Source organism: Propithecus coquereli, unplaced genomic scaffold (assembly GCF_000956105.1).
Source record: "Propithecus coquereli isolate 6110/MARCELLA unplaced genomic scaffold, Pcoq_1.0 Scaffold20, whole genome shotgun sequence".
NCBI classification, from domain to species: domain Eukaryota; kingdom Metazoa; phylum Chordata; class Mammalia; order Primates; family Indriidae; genus Propithecus; species Propithecus coquereli.
The window spans coordinates 8,995,788-9,009,504 of NW_012144967.1; the positions used below are offsets into that span (position 1 = coordinate 8,995,788).

General features: G+C 60.5%; 1 protein-coding gene across 1 annotated transcript; it reads right to left on the reverse strand.

The window, feature by feature from the left end:
- Positions 1–5,155: 5,155 nt before the first annotated feature.
- KLHL25 (kelch-like family member 25) lies at positions 5,156–13,427 on the reverse strand. Its single transcript, XM_012643776.1, has 2 exons — positions 11,536–13,427; positions 5,156–6,968 (listed from the first exon to the last, which is right to left on the reverse strand). The coding sequence occupies exon 1, from the start codon at positions 13,327–13,329 to the stop codon at positions 11,560–11,562; it is 1,770 nt and encodes a 589-aa protein (XP_012499230.1). The 5' UTR covers positions 13,330–13,427; the 3' UTR covers positions 5,156–6,968; positions 11,536–11,559.
- Positions 13,428–13,717: the final 290 nt, after the last annotated feature.

Here is a 13,717-nt window from a genome sequence, read left to right on the forward strand (position 1 = left end):
AGCCCACCGCCAAGTTCCTCTCGGGGTTGGGATCCCCTGTGCTCCCGGCCACTTCCCCCCAGGGAAGGCAAGGCCCTGGAGTCCTTCTGCCCTTTCTCCACCACCACAGGGGTTTGGAGCACTAGCTTTTACCTGGGAAGAGAGAAAAATGCCTCCTCATCCATTAGCCCTGACTCCTGCTCAGACAAGCCTGGACAAAACCAGTTCATGCTCAGTGACCTTCTATGTCTCCTGGGGAAGATCCGCTGAGCAATGACCCGGCCCCTCTGTGCTCAGCATGCACCGTGCAAAGCAACCAACCAGAGCAGACTGAGGCCTGGACCTCGGAGAGACAGCCCCCACCAATGACACAAGATATCTTTCTTCCTGGAGGTAGCCAGCCTCCCGAGGAGAAAAGTCTGAAATCAGCCTCAGTCCCAGGCAAACAGGGACGGTTGGTCATCCTGGTTACAGAGAGCGGCTCCCCAAACAGTCTTAACCAGGTCCTAAGTTTTCCCCAAGGCAGAGAGCGTCCTGCCCCCCACTCCTGAGTGCTGAGGCTCTTCCTTCCCCCAGAGCCTGTGTTCTGTCTGCTCAGCTTTCCGAAGGCAATCCCTGGCCTCTACAGGTCAGAGAGGGGCAGAGGGAAGCCCTAAACCCAGTTGGTTTTTAAGGAAAGAAAGAAATACACCTTTTCTTATTGAAGCCCCTCAACGATCCTCCCAAGCAGGTGGCTTGCCTCCTTTTTGTACAGACAAGGAAACTGGGTTTCACACACAACACCTTGTCCGAGGCCAGGGAGCTGGAAACGGGTGGTGACAGATTTGAATCTAGATCCGCTTGGCTCCGAGGGCAGAGTCTCCTCTGTAAAGACCCTGCCCTTTGGCCTCAAAGCCCATGTCTTTTCTGTTAAACTACACCGCACTTTGACCTCAAAACCACTTTGGGGTAAAATAGAGCCCAAAGCAGTGACACAAGAAGGAAAAATGACTTGTACAGAGATGTTCATGGTGATGCAACTTATAACCACCAACATACAAGCCCAGAGCAGGAACCAGCCCCTGGTTATAGACAGTGGAAGGGCTGAGCCGGGCATGGGGGTCGTGGCACAGTGAAAGGTCACCGAGCTGACCACACAGTAATTACAGCAGCTCATGGTGGCTGAGCGCTCCCTGAGTGCCAGGCACTGTTTGTAGGACTTCGTGTCCTGAGCCCCACATGTGTCCTTAACTTTACTCAATTCTTGTAAGAGCCCAGGAGATGGTCACTGGTCATGTCCCCCTTCCACAGATGTGGCAGCTGAAGCCCAAGGAGTGTGTGTACCTTGTCCAGGGCCACACGGCTAGTCAGGGAGGCTCTGCCCCAGGGCGACTGCTGCCTGCCCACGTCTGTATGGCACAGCGGGAAGTGGGACACCACACAAAAACCGAACAACAGGACCGTCTACATCGGCGAGGGCTGTCCCAAAGCGTGAGCGTGCTCTGTCATCAGATGGATATGCTGTGTCCTCAGGTCCCCTTCTCCATCACCTCCTCTGTTTACATTCTTTTATAATCATTTTTTCACAAAGGTGGCCAGGAAGTCCTAGTGTGGGTGAGCACCTGGCGCCAGGCGACAGTAAGGAAAGACAGAAAGCCATAGGACAGCTGCAGCCCCCACTCCACGTGCTCCCTGCCACCAGTAGTGGCCCTGGCTGCTCAAATTCCAGAGCTGGGGGATGGGCTCCCGGCCCCTGTGGATCCCCAGCACAAAGGCACGTGGCATTCAGCCTCCTAAGTGGCGCAGCAAGCATTTGCTGCCCGCGGGCAGCTCTCTGCAGCCATCGCCCGCCTCCCGCGTCCACAGGCAGCTGGTGGGCCCTCGGAGCTCGCATGGGCCTCACGTGGGCAGACAGAGTACGTGAACGCGGCTCTCCCAGGCCTGGGCCAAAGCGGTGCGTCGTACCTGGGCACGTGGACGAGTCTGATTGCTGTCCCAGAGTGCACAGCGCCAGCAGGGGCAGGGCAGCGGGCCCACGGCCAGGAGGCTGGGCCAGGAGCCTCCCTGCGGAGACCCCAACCCCACTCTGCTCGAGCCCCCAGCACGGACCTCCGTTCTCAGCTGCGCTCACCTGCTCTCTCCTGGACCCGACCCCAGGAAGGAACAGGGTGGCTGTGTTCCGCGCCGGCCTGGCCACTGGCTCCCTCTTTGCTGAGCTGAGACCCACCCAGGCACCCTGTCTGGGCGACCTAGAGGCCGGAAGCCCGAGACCAGGAGCCGCAGGGCCACGTTTCCTCTGCGGATTCCCTCCTGGCTGCTGGGAGCTCCCTGGCTCGTGGCAGCACAAGTCCGATTGTCACGCGGCACGTTCCCTGTGTGTCTGCGTCCAAATCTCCCCCTTGCGCAAGGACGCCCCTCCTGTTGGATTAGGGCCCACCCTACTCCAGTACGACCTCATCTTCATGAACTATGAAAAATTTCCAAATAAGGTCACATCCTGAGCTACTAGGTTTAGGATTTGAACATTTTCAGGGGAAATACAATTCAACCCATAACACCTATCACATATTTTTTTAAAAACGAAATTTATGGTATCAAGGACGGCACTGTGCACATCCTGTGACCGAACCCCCCACCCCTGCCGGCCCCGGAGAGCAGCCAGAGGCGCCACCTCCCCGTCACCCGCAAGCTGCAAGAGAACATTCCCAGCTCCTGGAAGTGAGAGGCCGGGTGCAGCCATCAGGGCGGGGCCCAGACACGGTGGGTGGAGTGTGGGTGTTTCTTACTGTGCCAAACACCCGCCCGTCACGACCCAGAACCAAGGCTCTTTCCAAGTTGCACTCGCCAGACAACTGCTTCCTGAACGGTTCCTGCTTCCCCCATGGTGCTTTACAGCTTTGGGGCATGAGCAAGGGGTGGTTGCCACATGCTGTTGGGTGGATGAGTCTGGACTTGCCCTCTAGCCAGCTCCCGGGCCAGGGAAGGGTCCTGTGAAGGCAGGAGCCTGGCTGGGCAGCAGATGGCCGCCCCCTCCTCACCCTGGGAAGGGAGACATCCACCCCTGCCCCCAGCAGGCGCACAGGAGTCTGCCCCCCCACCACCACATGGCCTGATCTCCTTCCCGAATTGGTGCCATAACCCAGGAATGCTCTATCAGCCCTTTTGTGACTGAGGTCCCCAGGGAGACCTCGCCCATGGCTGAGGTACAGGGCACCTTGTTCCTTCCCAAAGCCCCATCCCAGACTCAGTCTGGCCCCTGGGAGGCCAAGGAACGTGGAGCTAGGCCTGCGGGGCAATGGCTGGGGCAATGCCTCCCCGCACGCAGTGTATGGATTGGTCGCAAATCCCAGTTTCCCCGTTCCAGTGTGGCAACCACTGCCACCATACAAGGGCTATCCAGGCGCCAGCGTGGTGTTCAGTGCTTTACAGAACTTGACCTCAGCTCCTTCTGTTAACCCTGCCATCATTAAGCCTGCATGAGAGAATGGAATGGCTTAACTAAGCTCGTACATACAGGAGAGAGCTCAGCCCGAAACCCAGCGGGCCTAGCTCCAGAGTCCTCACTCTGTCCTCACTCTGTCTATTGCAACATGTTTCTTCTTCCTCCTCCTCGTGTGAGCCCTGGGGCATGTTACTTTGACCTCTGGGACTGCTGGCTCACCAGGAAGAATGCCTGCCTCCCAGGGTCACTGCAAGAGTCTTCAGAGCTAACTGTGCAAAGCACTGGTCGGCAGGCGGCACCCAGCTGGGGCCCAGCAAACGCTGTGTGCACAGAGCCGGGCTCTGGGCAGGACGGCGGCTCTGCTCGCTCCCAGGGAAGGGGAGGCAGGGCGGTGTGTGCAGGCTCATTTCAACGCCCAGCCAGGTGTGCAGATGAAGAGGCCGCTACCTGCCTAACATCCATCCTCCCTTTGTTTATTTAGCATCAGGGTCCCGGAGTTTTAGCTGGCACTTCCCAGCCTCCCTCGCAGCCAGGTGTGGATGTGACTCAGTTCAGCCCATGCAGAAGCTAGGTGTGCGACTCCTGGGGCATGCCCTCAGGGGCTCCCCGTCACTTCCTCTTCTCCCCCTCCCACTGGCTGGAATGCAGACAGGAGGGCAGGGGCTGGGCGGCGGCGGGGGACAGGACACAGCAGCCCGGAGTGGAAGATGGCCAGGCAACAAGGCGGGAGGAGCCCGGGCCTGCTCACACTGGCGCTGGGACTGCGCGGCCGGGAACCACCTCCCCGTGCTGCCTGGGCTGTGTTCACAGCAGTCTGCGTGACGCCCGAGCGCAGAGCCCCGGTGGCAGCGGTCACCTTTGTTATTCCCGACCCAACACTGGAGCAGGTGTAGACAGTGCAAGGGGCAGGCCGGGACGTCCTTCCCAGGCTGTGCCACGGGCTGTGGTGGAGGGAAGAGGACCGTCCTGCTCCTGAGCCTTCTACCCGAACCACTCACACAGATGATCCTGGGACCTCGCGAGCGCACTGTAACGGCCCCGCCTGAGCATGCGCAACACTTCTTCGCGCAGCAAAAGCCGCGTGTGGATTCTGCGGGTCTGCGCCCTGCTGAGCACCAACGCGGACAAGGGCCACCGTGTGGTCACCGCGGAGGCTTAGGGCACGAGGGGTCCCGGGTTCCAGCGAGACCATCTCACACCCTGGGCCACACCCCGACGTCACTGCCTTAGCTTGCCCGCTGTCTGCGGGGCCCTACGGGTGAGACCACAAAACACTGAACACCGTCTGTTTCACCTGCGGCGTGTTTGTGAGTCTACGGTTCACAACGGCCAGGAAGGTGTGACAAGGGCAGGTGAACTGGGGCAGTGTAACCGACCAGGGCAAACCACTCTGAGGCGTGCTGACCAAGAAAGCCACCTACTAACCGCACCCCTCTTACGGCTGTTTGTGCGACCCGTGCCGAGGGGCTCTGCCTGTTGGACGGAATTACATTTTCAACTCGAATTCGCCACACAGGGGTTTTCGGGAAAGAACGGCTCGCAGAAGGGTGGGGGGACGGGCTCGGGATTCCACAACCCGTCGACGTCAAGGCTGCTGCCAAGACTGAGGGGCAGCCAGTCCTCTGCCAACGCACAGAGGGGCTAATGCCAACGGGCAGCTCTGAGCCCGGCTGCTGGTGCAGAAACCGAAGTCTGCCCACACCTGCGTCCCTAAGACTCGTCCCAGCGCACAAGGCAGGCAAGGAATTTTGTCGACTCTTTTTATTAAGTTAGAAAACCAATAAAAGCAACACAACTTTCGGGGAAAGCACCATGGCTAGGTCCTCTGTGCTGAGAGAAGAAGTATGCTTTACGGCAAGGGCCCTCCCCGCTGGCCCGCGGCTTCCTCCACCAGCCCCAGGGGCCAGGGGCTCCCAAGGTCCCCGGCAGAGCCGTGGCCCGGGGGCCAGAGCCAAGTGTCTTTAGGCAGCTGAGATGGATCCCACAAGCAAAGGAGGCCGGCCTTTGGGGTCTCTGCGGGATCCGAGGAGCCCCGGGACGCAGCTTCCGCTCTCAGCCACGCGTGGCCCGCGCCCCACGGCTGGAGCGCATCGACGGGCAAACCCTGCCCAGAGGTCCCGCTCCCCAAAGCGGCCCACAGGACCAGTGCTGGTGCTGAGGTGGGAGCACACTCAGGGCTGCTCAAACAGCTGGTTTGTAATGTGGCCCCAAATCTTTTATCGACAGTGTAGCCCAGTCTGGAGCCCTAATCCTGAGCCAGCCAAGCAGTGTGTGCACATGGCGGGCGGCCGGGAAGCCCCAGGTTTGGGCACCCAGCCCAGCCCCTCCCCAAGGCCCTGAGAGGTCCCCTCACCCTCAAAAGGGTGGCCTGCGGTGAGCGAGGGAGTTTGGGGTGGCCACTGGCAGGAGCTAACCTCCCCCACAACCCAGATGCTGGGGACAGATGAGGGACCCCAGTGACTTAGGAAGTGACAGCAATGAACAAATGTTTGGCAGTTCTCTTGGGACCATTCTTAGTTTTGAGCTCAGGGAGCAAAGAGGGGACAGATCCGTGTCACCAGGAGGAAGGCCAAGACGGCGGAGGATGGCGAGTGCTGGCTGGGGACTCATCACTGTCCTCCACGCGGAGATGGCCGCAGCCCTGAGGGAGCTGCAGGGGTGCCCCAGGGTCCCTGTGTGGCCCCCAGCTCATAGCTGCTCCCCATCTGGGAGGGTAGGGCCACATCTGTGGGCAGGTGTGGTCTCCTGTGCTGTTGACAGGGGCGGAGGTCGTCACTGCCTCTGGGGTGGGCTCTGAGGAGGGGAGGTAGGGGCGGCCCCCCAGGTCACCCTGGGACCTTGAGCCTGCCGCATGAGCCCAGCCTCCCCCGTGAGTGGGTGCCCAGCTGCACCACCCTGGTCGATGGGCTGGGACTTGGGGCTTTGGGGAGGGGCCCCCAGGAGATCTCCTCTTTGACCTTGGGGGTTTGGGTGCTATTTGTTAATAAGGCCTTGTGGATGTCACTGTGGTCACCCGGTGGCGTTTTTGCCCCTTATAAAATCTGTTCTGGGTTTTCTTCTTGGCAACTTTCTGCTCAGTCCCGGTGAACCCTGCTTCCCTGTGTCTGGAATGCCACCTATGGCACGACGTCGAAGGCTGGCAGGGCAGCCCTGGCGTGCAAGGCTGTGCGGGCAGCGCTGGGGCACTGAGGCCCACCCAGTGCTGCTCCCACTCCCAGGACCCTCCGGCCCCTGCTGACCCGGCCCCAGTCCAGGACGTGTTCACACGGGTGACCTCAAGGCTCTGCAGCTGGGTCCGTCTCTCTGAGACCGGGGGGCAGTCCTGGTGGCAGCCCATGCCCCTCTGGAAGGGCCTCTCCTCCCCCACACCACTGCGAAGCTAAAGAGGCCTCCGGGGGCACACGAGACTCGGGCGATGCTTCTCTTCTTGCCTGAAGCTCAGAACGGCCGAGGCTGCTGCTCCCACAGCGGCCGAGCCCCTGCAGCCCCTCAGATGCTGGCCCGGGGCTGGTGAGCTCACGCTGTGACAGTGAGGGCTGCAGCCGTGGGGAGGGGACAAACACGCGGTCTGTGGGGGAGGGCGGAGAGAGAAAGAGAGAGAGAGAAAATGAATCAGTGGCCACATTGTTCTGCCCTAATCTGGAACAAAATGAGAATGCAGAGCCGCAGGGAAGGGCTGGAACACAGCCCTGCCACCGTCGGCCCTGGGGCCGGGCTCGCAGCTCGGAGCCCCCCAGCCTGGTTTCCCGAGTGTGGCGGCTGATCTTGGGCAACAACATGACTGGGTTAAAGGATACCCAGGTAGCTGGGAAAACGTTGTTTATTCTCCGGGCTTCGGTAGGCGCTAAGCCCGTCCCTCTTCTGCTGCAAGGGAAACCCAGGTGGTTTGGCTTTGGTTAGACTGGCTAGGCTGCCCCAGGTGTGCCTCTGAGGGTGTTTCCCGAGTCAGGGCACGGCGTGGGCACAGTCCAGTGGGCCAGGGGCCCGGCTGGAACAAGAAGGCAGAGGAAGGGTGAATTCGGGTTTCTCTCTTCCAGAGCCGGATGCCTTCTTTTCCTGCCCTTGGATATCAGAACTCCAGGTTCTGTGGCCTTGGGACTCTGGCACCAGGGGACCCCAGGCACTTGGGCCTGTGGCCTTGGACTGCGCCACGCTGCTGGCCTCCCTGGGTCTCCAGCCTGCAGCCTGCAGCCTGCAGACGGTCTTTTGTGGGACTTCTCAGCTTCCGTAACCAAGTGAGCCAATTCCCCTAACGAATTCCCTCAAATGTATCTCTCGGAGGCTCCGAAGGGGAAAAGAGAAGTGAGTTCTCCTGCCAGGCGGCACGGGCAGCTGCGCTGTCTAGTAACCCTGTTGTGTTCGTTCCTTCCTTCCTTCCTTCCTTCATTCAGTCATTCCAAGAAGCAAAGAGGCAACACAGTCGGAGCGAAACATCAACGAATGGTGATAGTATCACGGGTTTTATAGGTTACATCATGAGGTTGTATTTAACCTCCTGTGCATTTGCATTAGCTTTACAGTTGATTAAGACAGCAAACACAAGGGCTTTTATCTAGCTGTACATTTGTATATGTTTAAGTAACATAACAATAAAAAAAATGTAGCCAGCACTGGGCATCTGTGGGACACTTCCTGAAGGAGGGTGCAGCCCTCCCTCCCTCGCACTGCCAGGCTGCAGGAATTCTGCCCTCCCCAGGTTGTCACCAAGCTCCCGGAGGCAAGGGCTGGGCTGGTGAAGGCCCCTAAGTGACCCCAAGCCCCTCACAGTGAGAAGCTGAGCCCCAAGGCCCCGCACATCCTGAGCTGCTCTAAGCTGCCCAACTCACGCCGCCGGGGCCTGCCCGCCCACACCAGGGTCACCAAGCAGATGGCCCCTGCCCCAGCACACCACACACTGCCACGTGGCCCCTCAGGGGACCTTACACTCAACCTCAAAGCTGCTGGTGCTGGGGTGAAGGGCTGGGGGACCCTGACCTGCACGTGTCCCCCACGCTGTCCCGAGTCACGGAGAGGAGTAGAAATGGCACCTAAAGGCAGAGGAGCTGGCGAGCTGCAGGGCCAGCTCCTGTGTCCGCCCCCACCAGATCACACAGCTGCCCACGGGCTCATCCCGAGGCCATCCCAGTCTGGGTTCCCCTAATTTTTGGCAGTTGCTTCTCTGATGCCTGGTTTCCTCATCTGTGAAATGGGCTCATCCTCCAGCTGGGCTGGGCGGGAGCGGGCAGAGAAGGGTTGGGGGTTGTGCCTTGAAGGGCTTGGGAAAGAAAAAGAGAAAAAGAGAGAACGTTCACAGTACCCACCCTTAGCGGCTAACCAGGGAGACGGGTGTCTGCACTCAGTTCCAGGGGCCTCCTGGCCTCTGCTGGCTGCTGTGCCCTGGGGACATGGATCCCACCACAACCCTGGAGCAAAGGGGCTCCCTGGAAGTGCTGCTGGCATTTACATTCCAACATAGCAACTCTCCCCCTGCCGGGCAGCTGCTCTGGGCTGGGCTGTGCTCAGAGACGGGGCGCAGACAGGATGCCAGTAGCTGGCTCCCCAGGGACGCCTGCAGGCGTGGGGCCTGCCCGGGGCTCAAGTCCTGCTCCGGCCCCTACTAGCCATTCATCTGATGCCAACTACCTCTCCTCTCAGAGCCTCGGTGGCCGCCTCTGCAATAGCAGCACTACGACAAGCAGCTCTGGGAGGACACGAGAAAATGACAACAGAGGATGCAAGGCAGATGCCCGCACCTACCAGGAGTTCAAATGGATGGCTGGGACAGGGAAAAAGAGCTTGGGGACAGACAGCAGCTGTCATCTGGGGTGTGGAGGAGAGAGAGGCCAGTGGTTCCTGAGCTCAAGTCAGTTTTGCAGATGGATCCAAGGAACGGCTGGCCCGGTCAGTGATGCCGGTGGGGACCAGCGAGAGCTGACTTCTCACCGGCACACTTGGCCCCGAGTTACCTGGGTCAGGGAGGCAAACTTGGAGGTGCACGGTGGGTACAGGAGCCACCTCTGGCCCAGGCACTGCTAGGCGACAGTGTAGACGGCCAATGCGCTGGCCGAGGCCCTGGGCCGGGGTGTCCCCACGTGGCTGCCAGGCTCAGTGGAGAGTGTGGTCACCGGGGGTGCCACTGCGCGTGGGAGGCGGCAGGCACGCTACATCTCAGCCCCCCTGAGCCCGATCCTTGCCGAGGGGGCTTGGTCGGCTCCTCCTGATCCTTGCCTGGTGTGGGCGGCAGGGAGCCTCCCGTCTGGGGGTGGTTGGAGCCGCCTGGGGCCAGTGGCACAGGGCCCTGCTCCCCACCTGGCCTGGGGTGGGAAGAGCCTCCATTCCCCACAGGTGACACCCCGGGTTCCTAAGTTACCTGGAGAGTAGCAACAGGGAATTAATGAGGAAAAACCAATATCCTCTTGGAAGCTCACTCCTCAGGAGACAAAGAAATGTGGAAGGTCAGATTTTTCTTCCAAAGTGGAAGTGAGAAGATTAAAAAAAAAAACAAACAAACAAACAAAAAAAACAGAAAAGCCTTAAAAGAGAACGAAGCCACATTCCTAGTCAGGCAGCCCTTCATGAGCCCAAACACCCCGTATTTGTGGATTTGATGCCTGGGCTTGAGCCCTCCTGGCCTGCTGGCGTATCCCTTTAAGGGACTCGAAGGCTTGGAGGGATGTGATTTAGTGGCTGAAACATCAGCTTCCTTTTAGAAGCAGCTCCGGCTAAGAAAGACTGCTTTCGCCGCGCAGAGCTCCCAGCATTCATGTCAGCAGCTGCCGGTTCATAGAGGAAATTAATTTTCCTACTCAGGTCCCCGTGATCTGAACTGCAGGGGGCTGAGCCCGCACACAGGGACCGGTGCTGGCCCCTTCGTGCTGCTGGAGTGCAGAGGCAGGCGGGGGCGCGGGAGGGGCGTGAGCTCTGCGGCTGTCGGGGCCACTTCCTCCACAGGCTCCTCTAGTGCTGGAGGCAGAGCAGCGCCTAGGTAGGGATCTGCTGCCTCACCCTGTCCCTATCCCAGCTCAGAGCCCCCAGGGTCCCAGGCTGCCTGCCCCCATCCCAGAGCTGGGACAAGGGACAAGGGCTAGCAGCACACATCCTGGCCCTTCCCAGGACCTGAGAGTCAAGCACCAAACCCTTCTCTGGCGACCCCCAACCCACGCCAAACCCACCACCCATGCCAGTCCCTACACGAGCACCAAGAAGGCTGTGAGCACACAGCTGCCCCAGGAGAGGCAGGACCCGACCTGCGGCAGCAGCAGCAGCAGCAGCACCCACCTCGCCCCTGCGCTCTCCATCTGGCTGCACACTGGGACATCCTCGGAGCTGCGACCGCTACTCAGGCCAGGGCCCTGATCTCATGGGTTGTGGCTTAACAGCTCTGGGGTGTGGCCTGGGCTTTGGCATCTGTGCGGTGAAGAATTTGGCCTTGCCCACACAGAGGTCTGGCCTTGGCCCTCAGCTCCTATCTATGTCTTTGCATGGGGCAGAGAGGTGGCCACATCTGACAACCATGCGATTTAGGGTGGGGGTCTGGGTCATGCTGTATCCGTCCACCTGGAGACAGAGTAACCACATGAACAGTCAGTCAGCTCGTCAGTCATCCAATTCCACACAGCGCAGCCCCAGTAAAAACTGCAAACACCAGAGCCTGCGTGAGCGTCCTGGTGAGCAAGACTCTGTTATCACTCCCTGTAATAAACTATGCAGCGAGCACGCAGCCTTCAGTGAGCGGTGCGAGTCCTTCTAGCAGATTGTTGAACCTGGGGTGTTTGGGAGGCCCCTGTCTTGTAGCTGGTGTCAGAAGTGAGAGCAGACTTGTGTGGGGCTTGCGCCCTCAGACTTTTCAGGCTGGCCTAGGTGCCACATGGCACTGTCAAAAGATCCCTGTCAAAGATCCTGATGTGTGACCGTTGTATTTGGGAACCACAGTGCTGGTTTAGCTGAAGTTATCGTCCTCGTTTTGCAGAGGGGTTGTATGATTTGCTCAAGATCAACTGCAAGTAAGAGGCAAAGCTAGGATGGACCCAGAGCACACTAGCCACCTGCTGCCCACCCAGCCGCCCCCGGAAGACCCTCACGCAGAGTAGAAGCGGGCAGCGGTGCCTTCCCCCCTACTCCCATGGGCCCAGAGCAGCCCCAGCTGCTGGACTCACCTGGCTGGGCTCTGCAGGTGCTCTTCACGCGGGCAGGTGCTTCCAGGTGCTGACAAAGGCCGTGGGGATGAGCGAGTAGGGCACTGTGGTGACGCAGCTCCACGTGTCCGAAGTGGGGTCATAGCAGTCCAGGGTCTTACATCTCTGGGTCCCAAAGTAGCCCCCGACCACGTAGAGTTTGTTGCCAGAAGCCAGGGCGTGGCAGGACATGCGCTTGGCGGTCATGTCCCCGATCCGCGTCCATTGGTTGGTCTCGCAGTCGAAGCGGTAGGCCGAGGCAGCCGTGAATTCCGTGTCACCTCCCATGATGAAGATCTGGCTGCCTAGGACGGCGGCGGCCGTGTATCGCCAAGGCTGGGGACACTCAGCCTTGATCGTCCACCGGTTCTCCAAGGGGTCGTAGCACTGGACTTTGGACACCATGTCCCTGTGGATGCTGGTCCCTCCGAAAACAAAGAGCTTCAGCTTGGCACTCACCACTGCGGCATTGCTGACACCATCCCTCAATGGGGCCACCATCGTCCACTTGTTGGCCCCGGGGTCGTACTTCTCCACTTGCTTCAGGGAGACAGAAGGTGAGGCCGGGAAGACACCCGCCAGGGACGTGTGTCCTCCCACCACATAGAGGCAGTTTTCCAGCTCGGCTGACCCGTGGCCAAAGCGGGCGATCAGCATGGGCGCCGCCTTGGACCACTCCTCGTGCACGGTGTCGTACACCCACACGTCCTTGGAGACCCCATTCTCGGAGCCCCTGCCCCCGGTCACGTAGACCTTGCAGCCGATTGCCGAGGCGCTGAACTCCTTCCGGGGGCTGGGCAGGTCTGCCTTGGGGATGATCTCTTTGGCCTTGTGGTCCACCTGGTAGATCTTGTCGCACATGAAGGTCTGACCCCCCAGGATGAGGAGCGTGTGGCCCGCCTTGCGTGGCCGGGCGCAGGGGCTGGTGACCACCCCGTCGTTCTGCAGGATCCTGGTCTTGCAGCGCAGGGCCTCGTCTATGATGAGCTTGGTGCGCTCGTCAGCCATGAGGAGGGCCTCGCCGGAGACGGCCTCCTGCAGGCAGTCGGACGGCAGCAGGGCCAGCCGCACACTGCGCAGGAGCTCGGGCAGGTGGGTCTTCCGCTGCTCGAGGTCGTGCTTCACCCACTGGAGGATGGCTTCGAAGACCACTCGCTCGTCCTCAGTCTCCAGCTCGTCGCTCGAGATGAGGTCCAGCAGCGTGTCCTTGGACAGGCTGTTGAAGTCCTCGCTCTGCCGCACCGTCTCAAAGTGCACCAGGCACATGCGCCAGGAGAACTCGTAGAGCCGGCGGCACTGGTGGGCGTCCGAGAGGAGCATCATGCCCAGGCAGTTGGAGGGGAAGAGGTTCTTCTCCAGGAACTCGGCGGCGGCGTCCCGCACGTCGTGGAACTGCAGCATGTCGCCTGCCTCCAGCAGCGACTCGGCGTTCTCCTCGTTGATGGCGATGCGCGAGGAGTAGGCGAAGTCCAGCAGCAGCTCCAGCACCTCGGGGTGCAGGTTGTCCTGGAAGTTGACCGTATCGTCCCGGCTCTCCCGCAGGCCGTGGCTGAACATGGCCTCGAAGTAGCGGCTGGAGGCGGCCAGCACAGCACGGTGGCAGGGGAAGGCCCGGTCGCCTGCCCAGAGCGTGACGTCCGTGAACATGCAGTGCTTGCGCAGTGTGTTGAGGTGGGCCAGCACGCAGTCTGGGTGGGAGGCCTTGTGGAAGAGGGTGACGTTCATGGACCCCGTGCTGCTCCGCGACTTGCGGGTCTCATGGACGCTGACCGACATGGTGCACCAGCCTGCGGGGGAACGAGCCCACAGGTGAGAGGGGCCCTCCTGCCGTCTGCCCTCTTGCAGGTGACCCTTCAACCCTGGCCTCAGGTGCCCCGCCCTCTCCCCCACCCCCCTGCTCAGCTCTGCCAAGCCAAGCCCCTCTCCCTCTACCACGTCTCCAGGGACAATGAGGGCGAGAGCAGCTGGGTCTCACCCTGCCCCGCAGAAACTGGTTTGTCCTCATCAGCATGGACCAACCCTGGGACAAACATCTGTGGCCTGAAGATGAACCACCCCCTGGACAAGCTCGGGCTGGGGCTGCCTCCCATGGTTATGAGAACATGCAAATGGCGTCCCTGACTAGGGTAAGCAGGCCTCAGGGCAGCGAGGTACCCTCGCTGGC